General features: G+C 37.0%; 1 protein-coding gene across 1 annotated transcript; it reads left to right on the forward strand.

Annotated features, from left to right (window-relative positions):
- Positions 1 to 816, forward strand: LOC138900181 (uncharacterized). Its single transcript, XM_070186896.1, has 2 exons — positions 1 to 145; positions 401 to 816. Exons 1-2 carry the CDS (start codon positions 1 to 3, stop codon positions 814 to 816), a joined length of 561 nt encoding a protein of 186 aa, XP_070042997.1.
- The last annotated feature ends 20,716 nt before the right edge of the window (positions 817 to 21,532 follow it).

Consider the following 21,532-nt stretch of genomic DNA (forward strand, 5'->3'; position numbering starts at 1 on the left):
ATGGATGTCATTGGACCAATCGAGTCCACCGCTTCAAACGGGCACAGGTTCATTCTGGTGGCCATCGACTATTTCACAAAGTGGGTTGAAGCTGCATCTTACAAAGTTGTAACCAAGAAAGTCGTCGCAGATTTTGTCAGGGACTGTATTGTTTGTCTATTTGGGGTTCCATAATCCATCATCACTGATAATGAAGCCAATCTCAATAGTGATCTAATGAAAGCCATGTGCGAAACCTCCAAGATCAAGCACAAAAACTCCACAGCATACCAACCCCAAATGAATGGAGTTGTGGAAGCCACCAACAAGAACATTAAGAAGATACTAAGGAAGATGGTAGAGAATCACAAGCCGTAGCACGAGAAGTTACCATTTGCCTTATTGGGATACCATACCACAGTCCGCACGTCAACCGGTGCAACTCCTTACCTATTGATCTACGGTACTGAAGCCATCATCCTCGCCGAGGTAGAAATTCTTTCCTTGAGAATTATACAAGAAGCTGAGCTCAGTGATGCAGAATGGATAAGAAGCCGCTACAAGAAGTTAGCTCCCATTGATGGGAAAAGAATGAATGTGGTGTGTCATCGTCAGCTTTATCAGAACAGAATGTTCAGAGCTTTCAACAAAAGGGTTAAACTTAGACAGTTCGCACCGGGGCAGCTAGTGCTGAAACGGATCTTTCCATATCAGGATGAAGCCAAAGGAAAATTCTCACCCAACTGGCAAGGGGCCTTATATGGTTCACAAGGTACTAACAGGAGGAGCACTCATACTCGTAGAGATGGATGGAGAAATTTGGCCAAAGCCTATTAATTCAGACGCAGTCAAAAGATACTAGATACTATGTCTAAATTTTTTGCATATGATGTAACTGAACTACGCTTGACCTGATTCCTGTTTAAGAAGGGATACGTAGGTAGCCCTGTGGGTTCGGTCACAATTCAATAAAATTTCCATTTTCCCCATAATCGAAAACTGGGGCAGAATTTTGAGGAGGACCCTAAAAATTCCAAAGCAAGTTCAGCCAACGGCACTGTAAGCAGAATAGCTAGAGATTCGTCTAGGTAAATAGGGCAGAATTTTGAGGAGGACCCTCAAAATTCTATGGCAAGAAGGTCGCAATGTCTCTAACAGTGTCGCAGTTATTGGTTCATCTAATCAATTTTAAAATTACAAATTACTATGTTTTTAATAACTATGCATGCATATTTTTTCGAAAACTTTATTCTTAGCCAAATGCTACCCATGGTAACGCGGACAAGATTTCAATGCGGAATAGAACAAAGCAAGCATACAAAGGCACGGACCAACCTCTCCCGCAAAACTCACGATTTTTCTTTGAATGCAGGAACAAGATAAGGCTAAGCATTGCCTTCCATTTGCATGAGACTAAGCACTGTCTCAAATCTTGCATGAGGCTAAGCCCTGCCTATCCTGTATGCTTCTACCATGTCTTGACTTCCCAATAGTGGCTTTAATTTGTTCTCATTCTATTAAGTTCTGTTGCCAATTGATATGAACCCTTCTTGGGACACTAGCATCTGTACTTAACATAATCTGAACCTTTTTTTTCTTCTAAATATGAGTCTGTGTACATCAATCTTGCAAACTTGTCTTGTTAGTATATGCATTATGTGTTGAACTTGTTTTTTCTGAAACTTTGTTAAGTCTGTTCTCAAAACCTAAGCATGTTATACTACATGTTCTATGTGCTCAATTTGAATCTGTTTGTATCCTTCAGTGATATGCAGCTAACCTCAGTCTATTCCTTTACTACTTGGTCTCTTTGAGTTCTTATTCTTAGCCGGCTGAAAGGCAAGGCTACTTAGGATCTATCATTTGACCTCCCTAGTGTGAGCACTGCTCGGGGTCCAATTGAGACCCTTGTGAACTCTGACACACTAGGATTTGGTCCTTAGGCTTTCTCTGAATTTCCCCTATCAACCTCCCTAGTGTGAGCATTGCCCTGGGTTTTTGAAACCCTTGGGAACTCTGACACACTAGGGCCATGTTTCTAATGCTCAACTCTGCCATGTGCCCACTAGGTGAATCACTTGATTCCTGGCTGCCTTATGCCCATGAGGATGTAATTTTAGGTTGTTATGAACTATGAGAATGAAGGCATGGCCTAGCCGGGTGTATCTTTGGGCTTGCTGTAGGCTCCCTATAGCTATTCTACTTTGTAATTCATTCTATTCATTCTGGGCCTGTAATAATTCTTGTAGTAACATTTGGGGTATTAGTTAAATTGGGAAAGGGATTTTTATCTTATATTTGCAATCAATGGGGTAGGAATCCTGCCTATAGGTTCAGTAATGTGTGTTAGAAATCATGCCTATATGTATCCTATTAAGTTTAGTCATTATATGTTAGAAATCCTGCCTATGGTTTCAATACTTGGTTCAATTGTGTTCTATTTCTGCTCATTAGAACCATGCCTATAGGAAAGCACACGCTTCACTTAACCTGCCTAATACCTGCACATTATTCAAAAGCATGATCGTTTGACTAAATATTTTACCCGCTCTTATGCCTTTTTTTGTCCGATTATTAGATATCATGTCTATAGGGAATGAATGCTAATAACAGTCCTTTCAATCTGCACCACGCTCAATAGATATCATGCCTGTAGGATTTTAATTACTTAAAATCGCTATTGCATCATACTGTCCATCTATAAAGAATTCCTATAGGAGCTAACATATGAGAATCAGTTCCAATCACTAGTCTCTAGAAATCATGCCTATAGGACATAACCACTCGCTCTTCAAACGCTGTTATCCATGCAATTATAAGGAGGCATAAGTAATTTTGAGCATTTCCAATAAGTTTTATTGACCCTACTACGTGAATCACCTTGAGATCATGTCTATATGTTTAATAACCTACAACCTGTAGTCTCAATAATCAGCGTGTAATACCAAATGCTCCTAAACCGTATAGTCACTTAGAAATCATGTCTATAGGTTTCATGACCTCCATAATCTGCAAATCAGTTAACTTGGGACAACAACACCACGTATACGATATTGAATTCGGCATCACCTAGAATCCATGCATATAGGACTCTAAGTCTCAAATTTTGAAACTATGGATTGCCCACGTGCATTTCTTTGTTTGTGTGTGGAGGCTAACTTGAGCCCTTAATTGCCTTTACATGAAGTCCCAACTTGTATTTTTGTATGTCGCCTAGTTTTATCATTTTTGTGCAACCTAAGTTAAAGTCTAGAACCCCCCTAAAATAGAGGTACAAATGCCTCCTGGACCATAGGCATGGGACGGGTAGTGCACGCATAGAGTACGACTTAGAATTGACTAGTGCGCTTTAGGTAAACAACTTTAAGATATTAATCGGGTAGCAGGAGATGATAGTCTGTGCCTGCTGAATAATATGAGTAACACCCCATCTTGAGGGAATTACGAAGTATTATTTATATTGCACGGGGTGATCCTTTAGGCTAAAAAACTTAGGACCCCCCACCTTTGTTAAAGTCAATCATTTTATTTGTCCAAATTGCTTCCCTTCCCTTAGACTAATTCATATAATTTGAGTTCGGCCGGGACCCACTGTTGTGGACCTCGAAGAGTGCCTAACACCTTCTCCTCGAGGTAATTTGAGCCCTTACCCGATCTTTGGTGACGCAAACTAGTTAAATCAGAGTTATCTGCAAAATAGGTGCCCTAACGCACCTTAATCCGTTAGGTGGTGACTCTCTTTTAGTGCCCTCCCATTTAAAAGAGTTGTCACGATGTCGAAGCCCGCTTTTCGCGAGGAAAAACGGGGCGCGACAATAATCAATATACCGATGATATGATAAATTATGGATTTTTATGAGGCAACGGTAAACACACTAACATGAGACAGGTCAATAATTCTCTTGTCAATAGGGGATTTCCAAATTTATCTTCATCTTTTAATAATTTATATCTCCGGCCAATGAGGCCATATCAATTATCAATAATTCCAAACAATCAATTAAGTCATGCGCAAATTATGCCGAGGTCGTACGGCCCGATCTAACATAATATTTAAACTGTGCACTGCCAGAGGGTCGAATGGCGCGAACCATAGATGCATCTATAAATTTTTCCCGCTCGCGAATCATACATGCGACGCGGTCCCCGCTCGCGAATCATACATGTGACGCGATCAAGTATAAATTTAAGGAAATACCCCGCTCGCGAATCATACCTGCGACGCGGCCAGATATAAATTTAACATTAAAATCATATCTCTTTATTGATTCTTTTCAAAATAATAGAAATTCAGCTTGTAGCATTGTAGGAAAATTACCCCGCTTGCGAATCATACATGCGACGCGGTTACACATAGATTCTTCAGCTATTATATTATTCCTCAATTCTTTTCGAAATTACGAAGTTCAAATGAAACCTTTAAAATCTTAAGTTCTTCAATTTCAACTCCTTTCAAAACATTTAATAAGCAGACTCAATCTCGCTCCCTCTCAAGGCAAACAATAAACATAAATCATTAACAATATCAACAAGGCATGATGTGAGCCTAAAACTACCCGGACGTAGGGCATAGCTAGTAGCTACGTACGGACTCTCGTCACCTTGTGCGTACGTAGCCCCCACAAATAGAAGCACACAATAATTTAGTTCACCTATGGGGTTAATTCTCTCTTACATAGTTAGAAAGGAGACTTACCTCGCTCCGAAGTTCCATAACCGTCTTTCGAGCCCTTCAAACAACTCGAATCGATGCCCAACGCCCCAAAACTAGCCAATAATTATGAAAACCCATTAATATACACTCAAATTCTAAATATAATCCAATTTATAATAATTTCTAACCCTGATCGAAAAGTCGATAAAAATCACCTTCGGGCCCGTGTACTCGGATTCCGAAACTTTTCGAAGATAAAGTTTACCCATAGCCTGACGAACTCATATATATAATTTCCATCCAATTCCATAACTATTTTCGTGGTTAAAATCTCATTTTTATAAAAAATTTAGGTTTTTCATCTAAACCTTTGATTTCTAAGATTTATAAGTTATAATCCACCCAAAAATCTATGTATTTAACTCAAAGTGTGTAGAATTAACTTACCTTCAAGTTGCTAGTTAAAATCCCCTCTCAAAATGCTCCACAATCGCCCAGAATATGAAGAAAAAAATGGCTAAAAATACGAAACTCCGGACTTAAATGAAGGTTCTGCCTTCTGCGATTTTTGCACCTGCGGAGTTACACTAGCAAGTGCAGTTCCGCACCTGCGGAACATCCCTCGCAGGTGCGCATTTCCCCCCTTGGTCTGGCACTGCACCTGCAGAAAATTGCTCGCTTCTGCGCAAACGCAAGTGCGCCCATCCCTTCGCACCTGCGAAAAATTGCTCGCTTCTGTCGCCAATCCTTCGGACCTGCGCGTTCGCAGGTGCATCAATATACTTTGCATCTGCTGTTGCTGGGGAGCTCCTTACCTTCGCACCTGCGGCTGCCCATGAGCAGGTGCGATCAGACCAGAAGCTGGAAGCTTTAGCTCTTCTTCAAAATTCTAGAATTGGTCCGAGCCTCGTACGGTTGACACTCAGGGCCCTCGGGGTCCCGTCCGAACATACCAACAAGTTTGAAATCATAAAATGGACACGCTCGAACTCTCGAAACATGTAAAGCAACATCAAAACTAAAAATCATACCCCAAACAAAATTGATTCAACTTAGAATTTTTAAATTCTTCAAACTTATTCCGAACGCGCTGAAATATACTTAAACTACTCGGAATGACACCAAATTTTGCGTGCAAGTATTAAATTACCATATGGACCTATTCCAACTCTTGAAATTGGATTCCGACCCCTATATCAAAAAGTCCACTTCCGGTCAAACTTCTCAAAACCTTAAAATTTCTAGCTTTAGCCAAATGACTCCAAAATGACCTACGGACCTTCGAATCCACTTTCGGATGCGCTTTCAATACGAGAATTACCATACGGAGCTATTCCCAAACTCGAAATCCCAAACGGACATCGATAACATAAAATTCACCTCCACCCCAAATTCATGAAATTCTTCCAAAGTGCTAACTTCCACAGTAGGTGCCAAAACGCTCCTGGGGCATCCAAAACCCGATCCGAACATACGCCCAAGTCCGAAATCATCATACGAACCTACTGAAACCTTCAAATCCCGATTCCGAGGCCGTTTACTCTAAAATTCAATCTTAGTCAATTCTTCCAACTTAAAGCTTTCGAAATGAGAATTTTCTTTCCAATTCAACTCCGAACTTCCCGAAATTCAATCCCGTCCACGCGTACAAGTCATAATATCTGAAGTGAAGCTGCTCATGGCCTCAAACCGCTGAACGGCGCTCTAGAGCTCAAAACGACTGGTCAGGTCGTTACATATAGGATCGGGCTGCACGCTGCAACATGTTTAATTGTTATATTCCATGATTGGCTTGTTATAGCGCTTGGGCTGAAGGAGTCCCTCCGGAGTATGTACACACCCCCAATGAGTGTAGGTACTTACTGAGTGCGAGTGCCGAGTGCTGAGTGATTGAGAGGAATGAGTGACTGTGAGGAAAGAGTGATTGTGAGGTTGGAGTAAATGGGAGGACTGAGTGACTGTTGATCTGAGAGGATGCATTGGCTTCATTATTGTTGCACTTCAGCTGTCATACATCACTATTTTTGGAAAATTTTCTGAGAGATATTATCTTCTGTTTTAGTTGAACTTGACATGAAATTACTATTTGGGTCTTAAATGTTAAACTTGAAAGCATGCCTACCTTCTTGTGTTGGAAATTACTGTAATTGGACTTAGCTGTGAATCTCGTCACTACTTTCAGTTCTTTATTTAGTATTGATACTTACTGAGTTGGTTGTACTCATACTATACCATGCACTTCGTGTTCAGATCCAGGTGTTTCCGGACACAATAGGTGTTGATTCCTTCGCACATTTGATTTTTCGGAGATTCCGAGATAGCTGCCGGTGTTTTGCATACCTTGTCTCTCCTTCCCTATCTTCTTGTTTACTGTATTTGGTCTCAGACTATTATAGATCGTGTTTTCCAGACTTGTGATGTATAGATGCTCATGTACTCTGTAACACCCCGATAGTTGGAAATTTCGCGTTATGTTTGGGGTTTTTAATCCCATTTATGAGAACTGTTGCTCTTAAATCTGTTTTAATTCATTCTTGTTAAAGTATTGGAAATATTTTATGAGAAGTTGGCTTGTCTAGTACCACGTTAGGTGTTATCACGACAGGTTAGGATTTTTGGGTCGTGACATCTGGGGAGGATAGTGTGTATGCAGACCTTACCCCTACCTTGTGAGAATAGAGAGACTGTTTCAAAAATATATTTTATATTGGACAATAATGTAATTTAAGTTAATTTCCTAACGTTTAGGACTACAAAATCAACTAAAATTTTGATGATTAAATTTTTCTTATTTGAACTTTGAATAAACTCCTAATATTTAAGTTACATAAATTTGTTTCTTATTTTAGTTGTCTAAATTAATATAGCTTCTTTCCTACACGTACATTAGATATTTACTAATAAAAATATCTAATAAAAATTGAAGTTGATTAAAAAAATCTAAACCAAACTTATAGGCACATTAATAAGAAAATTATCTTTAAGTAACTTTACAAAACGACATACCTATATTTGAAAATAATAATAGTTTATAGTAATAATAAAGACTATAATATACTTTAAGTTTTTTTACGTGTTGTAATATATACTTGTATTAAATCAAAATTCAATTACAATATTGGATAAGTGAAGCATATATAAGATACTCTAATTTATACATTGAAATTAATAGCACTAAATTGTACTGTAATTTATAAGAAATTTAAGTTAGTTTTCAGTAAATCTTCCTACATATTTCTTTAAAAATTTTCCTTATTTGAACAATGTAGGAAGTCCGAATTTTTAAGATTTTAAAGTTAATTAATATAATTATAATACCTTATATGTTATTTTTTAGGATATTTAGGAGTTCTAAATCAAAAATTTTTTTTCTAATATAACTCAATGTTTAATATCTTCTCCTAATAAGGATACAAAATATTAAAGACATAACATAATACAAAGAAAGTAGGAGAATATCTTTTTTGTTGGTTTCGAACAAGGAAATTTCACGATCTTGTGTAATATTTTTGTTCTTTGTCCTTGTTTAATCATAAAGACCAATTTTGCCTCTTTATTTTCCTTTCATATGATTTATTTGTTGTTTTTAAAATTAAAAATCATAAGTATTTTTTTAGAAACTTTGTTGTTAAATTTGTTTATTTCTATTTTTAAAATTTACTACAGCATTGGGTTTTAAAATAGTAATTATTGCTGGAAAAATAGAAGTTATTAATTTATGATGAAAAATTAATTATCATAATTTAATTTCCAGAAATACGCAAGTTACCTCAATGCACATTCCTGTTAAATAGATGGAAAATAAATTTTATTTTTTAGTAAAAAAAGAAACTAATATTATTACTAAGAAATTTTATTACATAATTTAATTTTACAAAACGTGAATTAGTTATGAAATTCCTTGATATTTTTTATAATCTGATACTAATTCTGTCACTGAATAAGATTAGGGATGAATTTTCATTATTTAACTACATAATTTGTTCATCGCAAATTTTATTCTTCTTTGTAGTTGATTTGTCTAGCTACATGGTACCTCGATAATTATTTGATACGAAATTAATATAAAATAATGGGATACATAATAGAACATTAAACTTTCAAACTTATCTTGGTTGTTTTCATGCTAACTAGGCCATCGCTATTTTTTTGATAGAATAGGCTCAATATTTGTCATTTTCAAGAGCTTATATTTTTAAAAATTATATTTTCAAGGGCTTATATTTTTTGTAATTTTGGACGTGTCTATAGAGGGTACACGCGCATCGCGCGTATCTTAAAACTAGAATATATATATATATATATATATATATATATATATATATATATCCAACACGTGAACCTACAACTTAATTATCCATTTTAACCTTTAAAATCAAAAATTTCTTTAAATACACCGAGTTTGTAGTAATAACATCTTACAAACTCACTCGCCAGCTCAAAGAAATTTCTGATTTTAAAGGTTAAAAGGGATAATTAAGTTGTAGGTTCACGCGTTGGCTTGCCTAACAATATCGTTGGGCGTCATCACAACCTATTATGAAATTTGGGTCTTGACATAAATACACATACGGAAAGCTTCAAAAGCGAAAACATGGCTCAAACACACAAAACGACTGACCGAGTCGTTACTACTTATGATTGATTATTCAAAATATAAATTTGATCCTAAAAGACCATTAAATTTGATCAACAATTATAACTAAATGTTTATAAGATAAAAGAAAGGAGAAATCTAAAAATATACAAAATAAAACTCTTGTTTACAATAATTCACAATATTATTTCACTTTGAAAACATAGCATCAGAATCTTCAATTTAATTTATACAACTTCCACAACCTACAAAATTAAGGATTTTAAGATCTTCTCTCATATTTTTCAAGCAAAACTCCCATCGTTTCTTCAACTTGTTTCTCTCTATTTTCTTTCCCTTACACCAGAAATTCCTTTGCCGAATTAACCTTTTTTTTTTTTTTTAACAAACCATTATTAACAATTCCAATCTGAAAAATTTTAGTAGTTGGTGTAGACATGTGAATTTTGTGAAATTAAAGTCTATGTTAAATTTGGACAAACTCCTAAATTTAAAAAATATCAAGCTCAAACCAAGATTAAATTATTTAAGTCCAAAATATGGATTTAAATTAAAGCCCAAATTCATTGGGCTAATCCATTGAGTTGGGCTACAGACGATGAGCCCACTTCATTAAGCCCAAGATGTTATCTACCTAGAGGCCCAATTTGGTATCACGTGTCAAATGATGTGGCGCGTCTAGTCAAGCGGAAGAGCCAATAGGATCGTGCTAAGTATCAAAATGACTAGGTATGCCAAGTCAAATTAAAAAGCCAATAAAACTGTGCGACATGTGCAAGCGAGATGTTCTGGCTAATCAAATACGGCCTTGTCACTCTTCAATATGATTGGTCGGAAAGAGTTTGTTCTCATCACAACCCTTACCTCACACAACTATAAATATGGGTCTTCGTAACTCACAAAAGAGACCAGAAGTTATAAACAAGAAGCAAGAAAGAGCTCGTGGATCAAACACTGTAAATAACTCTACAAGTTTCAAGCTTCAAGCAATCAAAATTCAAGATTCAAGGAGTACGAGTTCAAATCAAAATTCGTGCTAATTGAATTCAAGATCATCGTTCGTGGCAACAAATTTAAATTCAAGATCAAGCTCAAAGGCCCTTGAATTTATATTGGAAAAGTAGAATCAGAGGAACCATAGAGATTGTAATACTCAAACTATTTGAAATCAAATACTACGATTGTTGCAATATTTTTCGGTCTCGATTATTTTCTTGACGCAAATTTATTGTCTACAAATTCTAGAATTTGTAAACAATAAATTGCGTCGAGGAAATAAAATCAAGACCGAAAAATATTGCAACAATCGTAGTATTTTATTTCAAACAATATGAGTGTACAATCTCTATGAATCCTCTGATTCTACTTTTCAACAGTAAATAAAAGAGCCTTCGAGCTTAATCTTGAATTTTATTTTAATCCAAGTGCTTGAGGCATGATCTTGATCTTGACGTATTTTTAATCCAAGGGCTTGCAACTTGTTCTTGAATCTTCTTCTTGAAATCCTTAGAACACTTGAATGCTTGTAGCTTTTAGAGAAATCTGCAGCGTTTAATCCACAAGTTCTCTCTTGCTTCTTGTTATAACTTATGGTCCCTTTTCTGAGTTATGAAGATCCCTATTTATAGTTGTGTGAGGTAAGAGTTATGATGAGAACAAATTCTTTCCGACCAATGAGATTGAAGAGTGACAGGGCCTTATTTGATTAGCGAGAACATGTCACTTGCACATGTGGTACAGTTTCATTGGCATTTTAATTTGACTTGGTATGCCTAGTCATTTTGACACGTAGCACGATCCTATTTGCTCTTCTGCTTGACTTGGCGTGCCACGTCATTTGACACGTGGTACCAAATTGGGCCTCTAGGTAGATAACATCTTGAACTTAATGAAGTGGGCTCATCGTCTGTAGCCCAACTCAATGGATTAGCCCAATGAATTTGGGGTTTAATTTAAATCCATATTTTGGACTTAAATAATTTAATCTTGGTTTGAGCTTGATATTTCTTAAATTTAGGAGTTTGTCCAAATTTAACATAGACTTTAATTTCACAAAATTTACATGTCTACAAATGCCCCTACTTCAATGCTTGTCGGGTGTAGATTTGTTGAACCAATAAGACTATACTTGAAGTAAGAATTAAAATAGAAAGCCTCCATTTTTCTGCTTGTTCTCGAGACTTGAAAGGGCCAAAATAAAGATATGGATACTGGAGTAAAAATCACGTAGATTTTAATATCCAACAAAACGCCACGAAGGCTTAACTCTCCAAAACGGGAGTACACAAACCACAAAGGTTTTAGTTTGCAGAATAATAAGAATAACACAAGTACAGAAATAAATATTAAATTCCTTAAGATTGTTATTCCCGGTCAATATTGCTGTATTTGTAAATATTAATTCTGCAAAATATAAGTTAACGTAATGAAACAATAATAATAAATTCGAGCCCACTGAATTCACAGTGTTTCCTTAAGGAATTTAATCCCCTCCTAGTACCCAAGGTAATGGATTATTTCCTCCCAGGATAGAACGAATAACACACTGGTGTAACGGTACTTCAAACCCCAGTGTTTCGGCGAACACAAAGTTCGGTAGCAAATCACACTTACAGTTGCTTTGTTTGAAGTTAAAAAACAATGCAGAACGAAGGAGTATATACTCAGAAAAACGTATGGAAGTTCTGAGAGGAAGGAGTGCAATGTATAGCCAATTTATTGAGCGAATTGTATGTTGAGTTGAGTATCTTTCTTCAACATTTGCTGCTCATATATATAGCAGCCAAGAAGGAGTGCAAGACCAAACGTCCACCCTTCATGGTGGAGCAAGCATTACATGTTTGTGGAGCAAGCACTTCATGGTGGGAAGACCATTATCCGGCTGCCAAATTATCAATACACGGATTGAAAAATATCCGTTACAAATACGGATAATCTTACGTTAATATTTACTATTAACAAATAAATTTGGTCTAAAAAATTAATCAATCAATCGATCATTTGACCAAATCCAAATCCAAATCCAAATCCAAATCCGAAGCCGAAGCCGAAGCCGAAGCCGAAGCCGAAGCCGAAGCCGTAGCCGTAGCCGAAGCCGAACCCGAAGCCGAGCCGAACGAGCGAGCGACGACGATGGCGCGAGGCTTACTTTCTTCTTAACTCTTTAAGAGCTACAAGAAGAGCAATTATATATATACCCACCAAAAATATCATCCACTTCCAATATGGGACAATGTCTCATTGTTAAGAGGGGGAAACTTAAAATTTTACTCAAAATTTTATTTTCCCTCCATTTCCCATTCACCCTCATTTTAAGAATATTACATCTTAAAATAAAACCTCAACAATCCCCCACATGAATGGGGAATGGCTATATCACGGAAGTATGCATGAAAAACTGTGTGATTTACAAGCAAGGATTAATTGCATCTGGATAAGTAGGTTTCCCTTTGAACTTTCCGTAGTAAACTTATGTCGGATATACTCGGTCAATCGGTAGATTTGATATCTTTGAACCGTCGATCTTTGGTGTATACCTAGATAACCATAAGTCACACAATCAACCCTTAACCGTCTTTGGTTCTCATTGTTGTGTTCGTTTCAGCCATGAACACCGCCTGGTTTCATAAGTGCGTAGAGAACTGGCCTTACAAAGTTCTCCTTGAAGCGGCTCACACTTCACACTTAAATAGGTGATTCCTAAACGTGTCATCCTGTAGATACACTATTTGATATACCCCGTATCAAATTTAGAAATCATTAAAAAGCCTTAATGCTTTATCCTTGGTACTGAACATTGTCTCATCACGAGAATGGACTAAAATTTTATTTGACAATGTTGAACCGTCATTAATGACTTTGTTTGATCTCTTTGAACCTAGATCTTGGGATCTCCAGTCTTCTAGGTAGAGTTACCGCCACAATGACTTGTTCTCGGCCATAGCCCCATTCCCCTTGATGATTTCTCAACTACCTCTCTAGTTAGGCCTTTTGTAAGTGGATCCGACACATTATCACTTGACTTTACATAGTCAATTGTGATAATTCCTCTAGAGAGTAATTGCCTAACGGTTTTATGTCTTCGTCGTATATGACGAGATTTACCGTTATACATGACGCTCCCAGCCCTTCCAATTGCCGCTTGACTATCACAATGTATGCATATTGGTGCCAACGGTTTGGGCCAAAATGGAATGTCTTCCAAGAAATTCCGGAGCCATTCAGCTTCTTCACCGGCTTTATCTAAGGCTATGAATTCAGCCTCCATTGTAGAGCGGGCAATACATGTTTGTTTGGACGACTTCCAAGATACCGCTCCTCCACCAATAGTGAATACATATCCACTCGTGGACTTAGAATCAGTTGAACCGGTGATCCAATTTGCATCACAGTATCCCTCAATCACCGCAGGGAAATTACTGTAGTGCAATTCAAAGTTCTGGGTATGTTCTAAATATCCCAAAACTCGTTTCATTGCCATCCAATGAGATTGGCCTGGATTGCTCGTATATCGACTCAGTTTACTTATAGCACAAGCTATGTCTGGTCGTGTACAATTCATGATATACATTAAGCATCCCAATACACGAGCATAATCCAATTGTGATATGCTTTGGCCTTTGTTCTTTGCTAATGCAAGATTCACGTCAATTGGAGTCTTTGCAACTTTAAAGCCCAAGTGCTTGAATTTTTCAAGTACTGTCTTAATATAATGAGATTGTGACAATGCCAGACCTTGAGGAGTCTTATTGATCTTAATTCCCAGAATTAAATCAGCAACTCCCAAGTCTTTCATATCAAACTTGCTATTGAGCATACGCTTAGTAGCATTTATGTTGGCAATGTCATTACTCATTATCAACATATCATCCACATATAGGCAAACAATGACTATGTGATTTGGAACATTTTTAATGTACACGCATTTATCACATTCATTTATCTTAAAACCATTTGACAACATTGTTTGGTCAAATTTCGCATGCCATTGTTTGGGTGCTTGTTTTAGTCCGTAAAGAGACTTAACAAGTCTACATACCTTCTTTTCTTTACCTGGAACCACAAACCCTTCAGGTTGTTCCATGTAAATTTCTTCCTCCAACTCTCCATTTAAGAAGGCCGTCTTAACATCCATTTGATGAATTTCAAGACCATACACTGCAGCTAATGCTACTAACATCCGTATGGACATAATTCTTGTAACTGGAGAGTATGTATCAAAGTAGTCTAGACCTTCTCGTTGTCTATACCCTTTGACTACGAGCCTTGCCTTGAATTTATCAATAGTGCCATCATCTTTGATTTTTCTCTTAAAAATCCATTTAGAACCCAAAGGTTTATTTCCAGGAGGAAGATCAACCAATTCCCATGTATGGTTGTTCAATATGGATTCTATTTCACTATTGACTGCCTCTTTCCAAAACAATAATTCCGAAGAAGTCATAGCTTCTTTAAATGTTTGAGGCTCATTCTCCAATAAGAAAGTCACAAAATCTGGTCCAAATGAAGTAGACGTTCTTTGACGTTTACTACGTCTTGGATTCTCCTGATTACATGTACTTTCTTTTGTTTCTTCCCGAGGTCGTTTAGATCCTTCACCAAACGACTCACATTCCTTTTTATACGGATATATATTTTCAAAAAACTCAGCATTATCTGATTCTATAACCGTATTATTATGAATGTCGGGATTTTCTGATTTATGAACCAGAAATCGATATGCTTTACTATTTGTCGCATATCCTATGAAAACACAATCAACGGTTTTCGGTCCTATCTTTACCCTTTTGGGTTTAGGAACTTGCACTTTTGCCAAACACCCCCACACTTTAAAATAATTCAAGTTGGGCTTCCTTCCTTTCCATTGTTCATAAGGAATGGATTGTGTTTTGCTATGGGGCACTCGATTTAATATTCGATTAGCCGTAAGAATGGCTTCCCCCCACAAGTTCTGTGGCAAACCAGAACTTATCAACAATGCATTCATCATCTCCTTTAATGTGCGATTCTTTCTTTCCGCAATCCCATTAGATTGGGGCATGTAAGGGGCTGTTGTTTGATGAATAATTCCATATTCTAAACATATTTCTTCAAAAGGAGATTCATATTCACCACCCCTATCACTTCTTATCATTTTTACTTTCTTGTTAAGTTGCGTTTCAACTTCATTTTTGTATTGCCTGAATGCGTCTATTGCTTCATCTTTACTATTCAGTAAGTAAACATAGCAATATCGAGTACCATCGTCAATAAAAGTTATGAAATACTTCTTTCCACCGCGAGATGGTATTGACTTCATGTCACAAATATCTGTGTGAATTAAGTCTAAAGGATTTGAATTCCTTTCAACTGACTTATAAGGATGTTTAACATACTTACATTCCACACATATTTGACATTTTGATTTTTCGCATTCAAACTTGGGCAGTACTTCCAAGTTAATCATTTTCCGCAAGGTTTTATAATTGACATGACCCAAACGTACATGCCATAAATTATTTGACTCAAGTAAGTAAGAAGAAGCTGAAATATTATTATTATTTTCAACAACCATTACATTTAGATTGAAAAGGCCCTCGGTGAGGTAACCTTTTCCCACAAATATTCCATTCTTACTAATTACAACCTTGTTGGATACAAAAACGCACTTAAAACCGTGCTTAACAAGAAGTCCAGTAGAGACTAAATTCTTTCTCATTTCGGGAACATGAAGGACATTGTTCAAAGTCATGACCTTGCCAGAAGTCATTTTTAGAAATACCTTCCCATATCCTTCAACTTTTGCTGTTGAAGCATTTCCCATATAAACTGTCTCTCCGGGTTCAGCAAGAGCATAGGTAGCAAAAGCCTCTCTAACTGCACAAACATGGCGAGTGGCTCCTGAATCAAACCACCACAGTTTAGGATTTCCCACCAAGTTACATTCAGAGAGCATGGCACACAAGTTATCAACATCATCATGGTTTACTACCATGTTTGCTTGACCCCTTTTCTTGTCTTTCTTCGGAGCACGACACTCCGTAGATTTGTGTCCGGTTTTCCCACAGTTGTAGCAGTTTCCACTGAACCGCTTCTTGCTTGGGTTGTATTTCGGACCAGAAGCCTTCTTCCTCTTTTTGTTAGCTTCAACAATATTTGCTCCCATTATTGTTGAATTTCCACGGCCTCTCCTTTCAGCAGCTTTATTGTCCTCTTCGATTCTCAACCGAACAATGAGATCTTCAAGGGACATTTCCTTTCGTTTGTGTTTCAAATAATTTTTGAAGTCCTTCCACAACGGAGGCAACTTCTCAATCATTGCTGCTACTTGGAATGCTTCGTTGATTACAAGACCTTCAGCAAGTAGATCATGAATAATCACTTGCAATTCCTGGACTTGAGTAATAACAGACTTGCTATCTATTATTTTGTAGTCCAGAAATTTTGCGGCAACGAATTTCTTCATCCCGGCATCTTCAGTCTTATATTTCTTTTCAAGCGCATTCCACAATTCTTTGGATGTCTCCATGCTACTGTATACATTATACAGATTATCATCCAGTCCGCTAAGAATATAATTCTTGCATAAAAAATCAGAATGCTTCCACGCTTCAATCACGAGAAAGCGTTCATTATCTGGAGTTTTATCCGGCAGATCAGGAACATCTTCCTTGATGAACTTCTGTAGACATAACGTAGTTAAGTAGAAGAACATCTTCTGCTGCCAGCGTTTGAAATCAATCTCGGAAAATTTTCCGGGTTTTTCTGCCGGTGCCAACGCCGGTGTTCGGCTTGTCGTTGCATTGGCAGTCGCCATCGGAACAGCTTGGTTTTCGTTTTCAGTCATCATCTTTTCTGTAAAAGAATGACACAAACAAACGTTTAATACACGTTTTCAAACTGGAGTAAAAATCACGTAGATTTTAATATCCAACAAAACGCCACGAAGGCTTAACTCTCCAAAACGGGAGTACACAAACCACAAAGGTTTTAGTTTGCAGAATAATAAGAATAACACAAGTACAGAAATAAATATTAAATTCCTTAAGATTGTTATTCCCGGTCAATATTGCTGTATTTGTAAATATTAATTCTGCAAAATATAAGTTAACGTAATAAAACAATAATAATAAATTCGAGCCCACTGAATTCACAGTGTTTCCTTAAGGAATTTAATCCCCTCCTAGTACCCAAGGTAATGGATTATTTCCTCCCAGGATAGAACGAATAACACACTGGTGTAGCGGTACTTCAAACCCCAGTGTTTCGGCGAACACAAAGTTCGGTAGCAAATCACACTTACAGTTGCTTTGTTTGAAGTTAAAAAATAATGCAGAACGAAGGAGTATATACTCAGAAAAACGTATGGAAGTTCTGAGAGGAAGGAGTGCAATGTATAGCCAATTTGTTGAGCGAATTGTATGTTGAGTTGAGTATCTTTCTTCAACATTTGCTGCTCATATATATAGCAGCCAAGAAGGAGTGCAAGACCAAACGTCCACCCTTCATGGTGGAGCAAGCATTACATGTTTGTGAAGCAAGCACTTCATGGTGGGAAGACCATTATCCGGCTGCCAAATTATCAATACACGGATTGGAAAATATCCGTTATAAATACGGATAATCTTACGTTAATATTTACTATTAATAAATAAATTTGGTCCAAAAAATTAATCAATCAATCGATCATTTGACCAAATCCAAATCCAAATCCAAATCCGAAGCCGAAGCCGAAGCCGAAGCCGAAGCCGAGCCGAGCGAGCGAGCGACGACGATGGCGCGAGGCTTGCTTTCTTCTTAACTCTTTAAGAGCTACAAGAAGAGCAATTATATATATACCCACCAAAAATGTCTTCCACTTCCAATATGGGACAATGTCTCATTGTTAAGAGGGAAACTTAAAATTTTACTCAAAATTTCATTTTCACTCCATTTCCCATTCACCCTCATTTTAAGACTATTACATCTTAAAATAAAACCTCAACAGGAATTACAATGCATCTTATCATCCTTGGAATCCTAAAAGAACAAAATAACTTCCTCAAATTTTTTATATAAACCCTTTTGCTGAAGAGGTCATACATCCGCTCAAAGGAAGCAGCCGAGTGATGCTTTTCGTATCTTCCTCCTAGCAAAATTTAAGTGCCTGATATTTGAGGAGCGCTAGGATATATGAAAATGAGGTATAGCGTCAAAGCTTTCCCTTATTTGCCTTTCAAATTACATGTTTCTTGGCATGTAATTATCAACTACTTTTGGTTTGGACTTTCTCTTTCTCTTTTAGCACTTAATAAACACGTGATCTCTTTTTTGTTTTCAGAATCATTGAAGGATGCACCTGCACAAGACGTCTCAAATCTGCAAACCTTGAGAAATAGAGATTGAGTTCGTGAATAAACTTGGCCACGTACAAGTTGAAGTTTCGTGCATTAGCACCGAAATTTCGCATGTCGAGCTAGAATAGTTGCGCTGCCTGCCCGATGCTCATGTATGATGCATTGAGAAGCCATGCCATTGGATCGATATTGTTGATTTGAAGCTTTGTGTTGTTAGCACCAGTCCGTGTAGAACCAAAAATCATCCTGGGCTCCATCATCTCCATCGTTTTTTGCAGGTTTTCGAGAGAGTCCAACTGGTCTTGATATCAGAGGCAAGTGATCGCCGCATGGAAGCAAACTCTTTCTGACTCTTGGTACCTGTGGTCTATATGTCTTTCATGCCCACTCATTCTGAACTACGGTATGACTTGATCCTCTTCACCGAGGTACATAGGCAGCTTAGAGTTTCATACTCTCGACTAATTATCTAATGAGGTTCCATGTTACTATAATTTGGTGTGGTCTTCTTGGTCTTTGTTGGTCTTCATATCCGCTCACTGTCATAAAAAAAAAGGGAAGAGAAGAGGCGCCAAAAGGGAACACAAATATAAGAAGAAAGATTCCTGGGCACGACATTTCAAATTCAGCGAGACTTAAACCCAAGATATTTGGTGAGAATGAAGCTCTTGAATTTTAATTTTTGGCAATTAAAAAAGTCTTGCGATCTCGAGGCTTCCACACCAAGATACAAAAATTTTGGTGAAGTCGCGCTTCGACATATCATAAACTAAAATTGACTTCGAACTATCATCTGAAACTATCGTTAAGGAATTAAATTTTATATTTTGGATATGTTTTAGATTTTGAAGTTTAGTTTCCAAGAAATCAAACGGTTCATGAGTTCCTACATCAAGATACAAAATTTTTGTGGAAGTCGCGCAAATCTAAAATTGTCCGTGTGTCAGAATTTAATATTGATTTCGAAATATTATCTGAAACTATCCTTAAGGCACTAAATTTTGTATTTTGGATATGTTATAGATTTGGAAGTTTAGTTTCCAATAAATCAAACGGTTCGTGATTTCGGCATTCCTACATCAAGATACAAAAGTTTTAGTGAAGTCGCGCAAATCTGAAATCGTCGCCATGTCAGAATTTAATACTGATTTCAAACTATTATCTGAAACTATCCTTAAGGCATTAATTTTTGAATTTTGGATATGTTATTTATTTGGAATTTTAGTTTCCATAAAAGCAAACGATTCGTGATTTTGACATTTCTACACTAAGATATGATTTGTTTGGTGAGACTGCGCAAATCTAAAATTTTCAACGTGGTGGAATCTAAAGTTGATTTTAAAATATTATCTGTAGCGATTCTGAAGGTATTTGATTCTAAGTTTTGGATATGTTTTAGATATTGGAGTTTAATTTTCGAGAAATTAAACGGTTCGTTATTTGGACTCTCCCACGACAAGATATGAACATTTTGTTACAAGCGCATAAAGCTGAAAATTTTAAATGCGACTAAGATAAAAGTCTGACAATATAAAGCAAAACGGAAGCAATCTTATTTAAGATGAAATAAATATCTACTAGGTCAATGTAACATAAATATAGAAGGGGAGATAATGCTAATAACCTAATCTAAACAGAACTTGTAGCTGATCAATTTTTGACAGCTAGTCTCCAGGTTCTTCTTCTGCTCTTCCAGATTGGCCGGATCATTAACAGTCAGCAAATTTACGTTGTCATATGAAGAGAACTCGATCTCGGCAGATGAGACTTTTGCTTGAATCTCTTCAAACTCCTTTTGAGTCGCTTCTATAATATCTTCGAGGTTCTCCCTCTCTTGTTGTAATATCTGCAACCTCTTCACAACTCTCTTCAGTTTCTTTTCACTTGAGGAAACTTTCTTGACTTTCTCGCTTGCTTCAAGTTTGAACGATTCGAGACGCTCCTTAGCTTTGGAAATCAGCTCTAGCTTCTCATCTTCACTCGTCTTATCAACCATATTGACCGCTCTTGGTCATATGAAGCGGAAAGCTCGGAAAGAGAATCCAGCAAACTCTCTAATGGACAAAGATCCAAAACATTCGTCTTCTTCATATCCTCAAAAATCTCAGTGATTTGCTCCCTATAAGATGAGACCAATTCTGCACGAGTTTTGGAGATTCTATTGCAAATATCCTCCCAAAGTCCCACGATGAATTCCTTTTTGAGATTAAAGACAACGCTCTTTCCTTCCAAAAATAGATACTGTTGCATTTGTCATTGATGGAACGCGAGTTATCTCATTTAGAGTTTGTCTTATTACGATTTTGTCACGAGGAAGAGATGATGCCTTTGAAGATGACTTCACTTTAGACGTAGGCCCTCCAATAGATTCATCACTCACTTGCGGCTTGTCATGTGGGGATGCCATCGGATGCCCAATGGCATTTAACTGCATAAGGAAAAGGCAAAGAAAGAAAGTAATTTTTTAGTGAAGCTATTCGTTCAAGGAAAAAAAGGAAAAGGCAAGGTTATTGCATTTTACCTCTTTGTTACAAGTTGTATGCGTTTTTGAGGGACTATCAACACTTGAAATTTCTACAATCTCTACTGAGTTAGGCCGTTTCCTTTTCCAATTTTGATCTTCATTGGTACCCAGGCTTGTATCTTGAGGAACTCGCATGCTAAATGGAAGAACTGGAGGGTGTCTCTCTATATCTGTTGAAGTGCACATCCCCTCTTTCAAAGATGCCTTTGAGGATTTAAGCTTCTTTTTCTTATGTTGTGTAACTACTTTTGGGATTGGAGTAGGTGGTTTTTTGACTTTTGAGAGCGTATTTCCAATACCTTGATCTTCATCTCCTAAAGTAGTAGTAAATTTTAGCCCAACATTGTCTACCAGAACTTGTAAATTATCCTCGAGAAACTTCCCATACCCTTTCTCCCACCAAGATATATGATTGGTGGAGAAAAGTTTTTCCACAGGATCTCCCGTTGGGGGAAAATCCGCAT

The sequence above is a fragment of the Nicotiana tomentosiformis genome, chromosome 10, assembly GCF_000390325.3.
Source record: "Nicotiana tomentosiformis chromosome 10, ASM39032v3, whole genome shotgun sequence".
Classification (NCBI taxonomy): Eukaryota; Viridiplantae; Streptophyta; class Magnoliopsida; order Solanales; family Solanaceae; genus Nicotiana; species Nicotiana tomentosiformis.

Bases quoted from the DNA above. Each gene is read 5' to 3' on its own strand.
- LOC138900181 (XM_070186896.1), top strand. From the start codon at position 1: ATGGATGTCATTGGACCAATCGAGTCCACCGCTTCAAACGGGCACAGG. The intron at 146-400 runs GTATTGTTTGTC...ACCATACCACAG, and splicing joins CGCAGATTTTGTCAGGGACT to TCCGCACGTCAACCGGTGCA.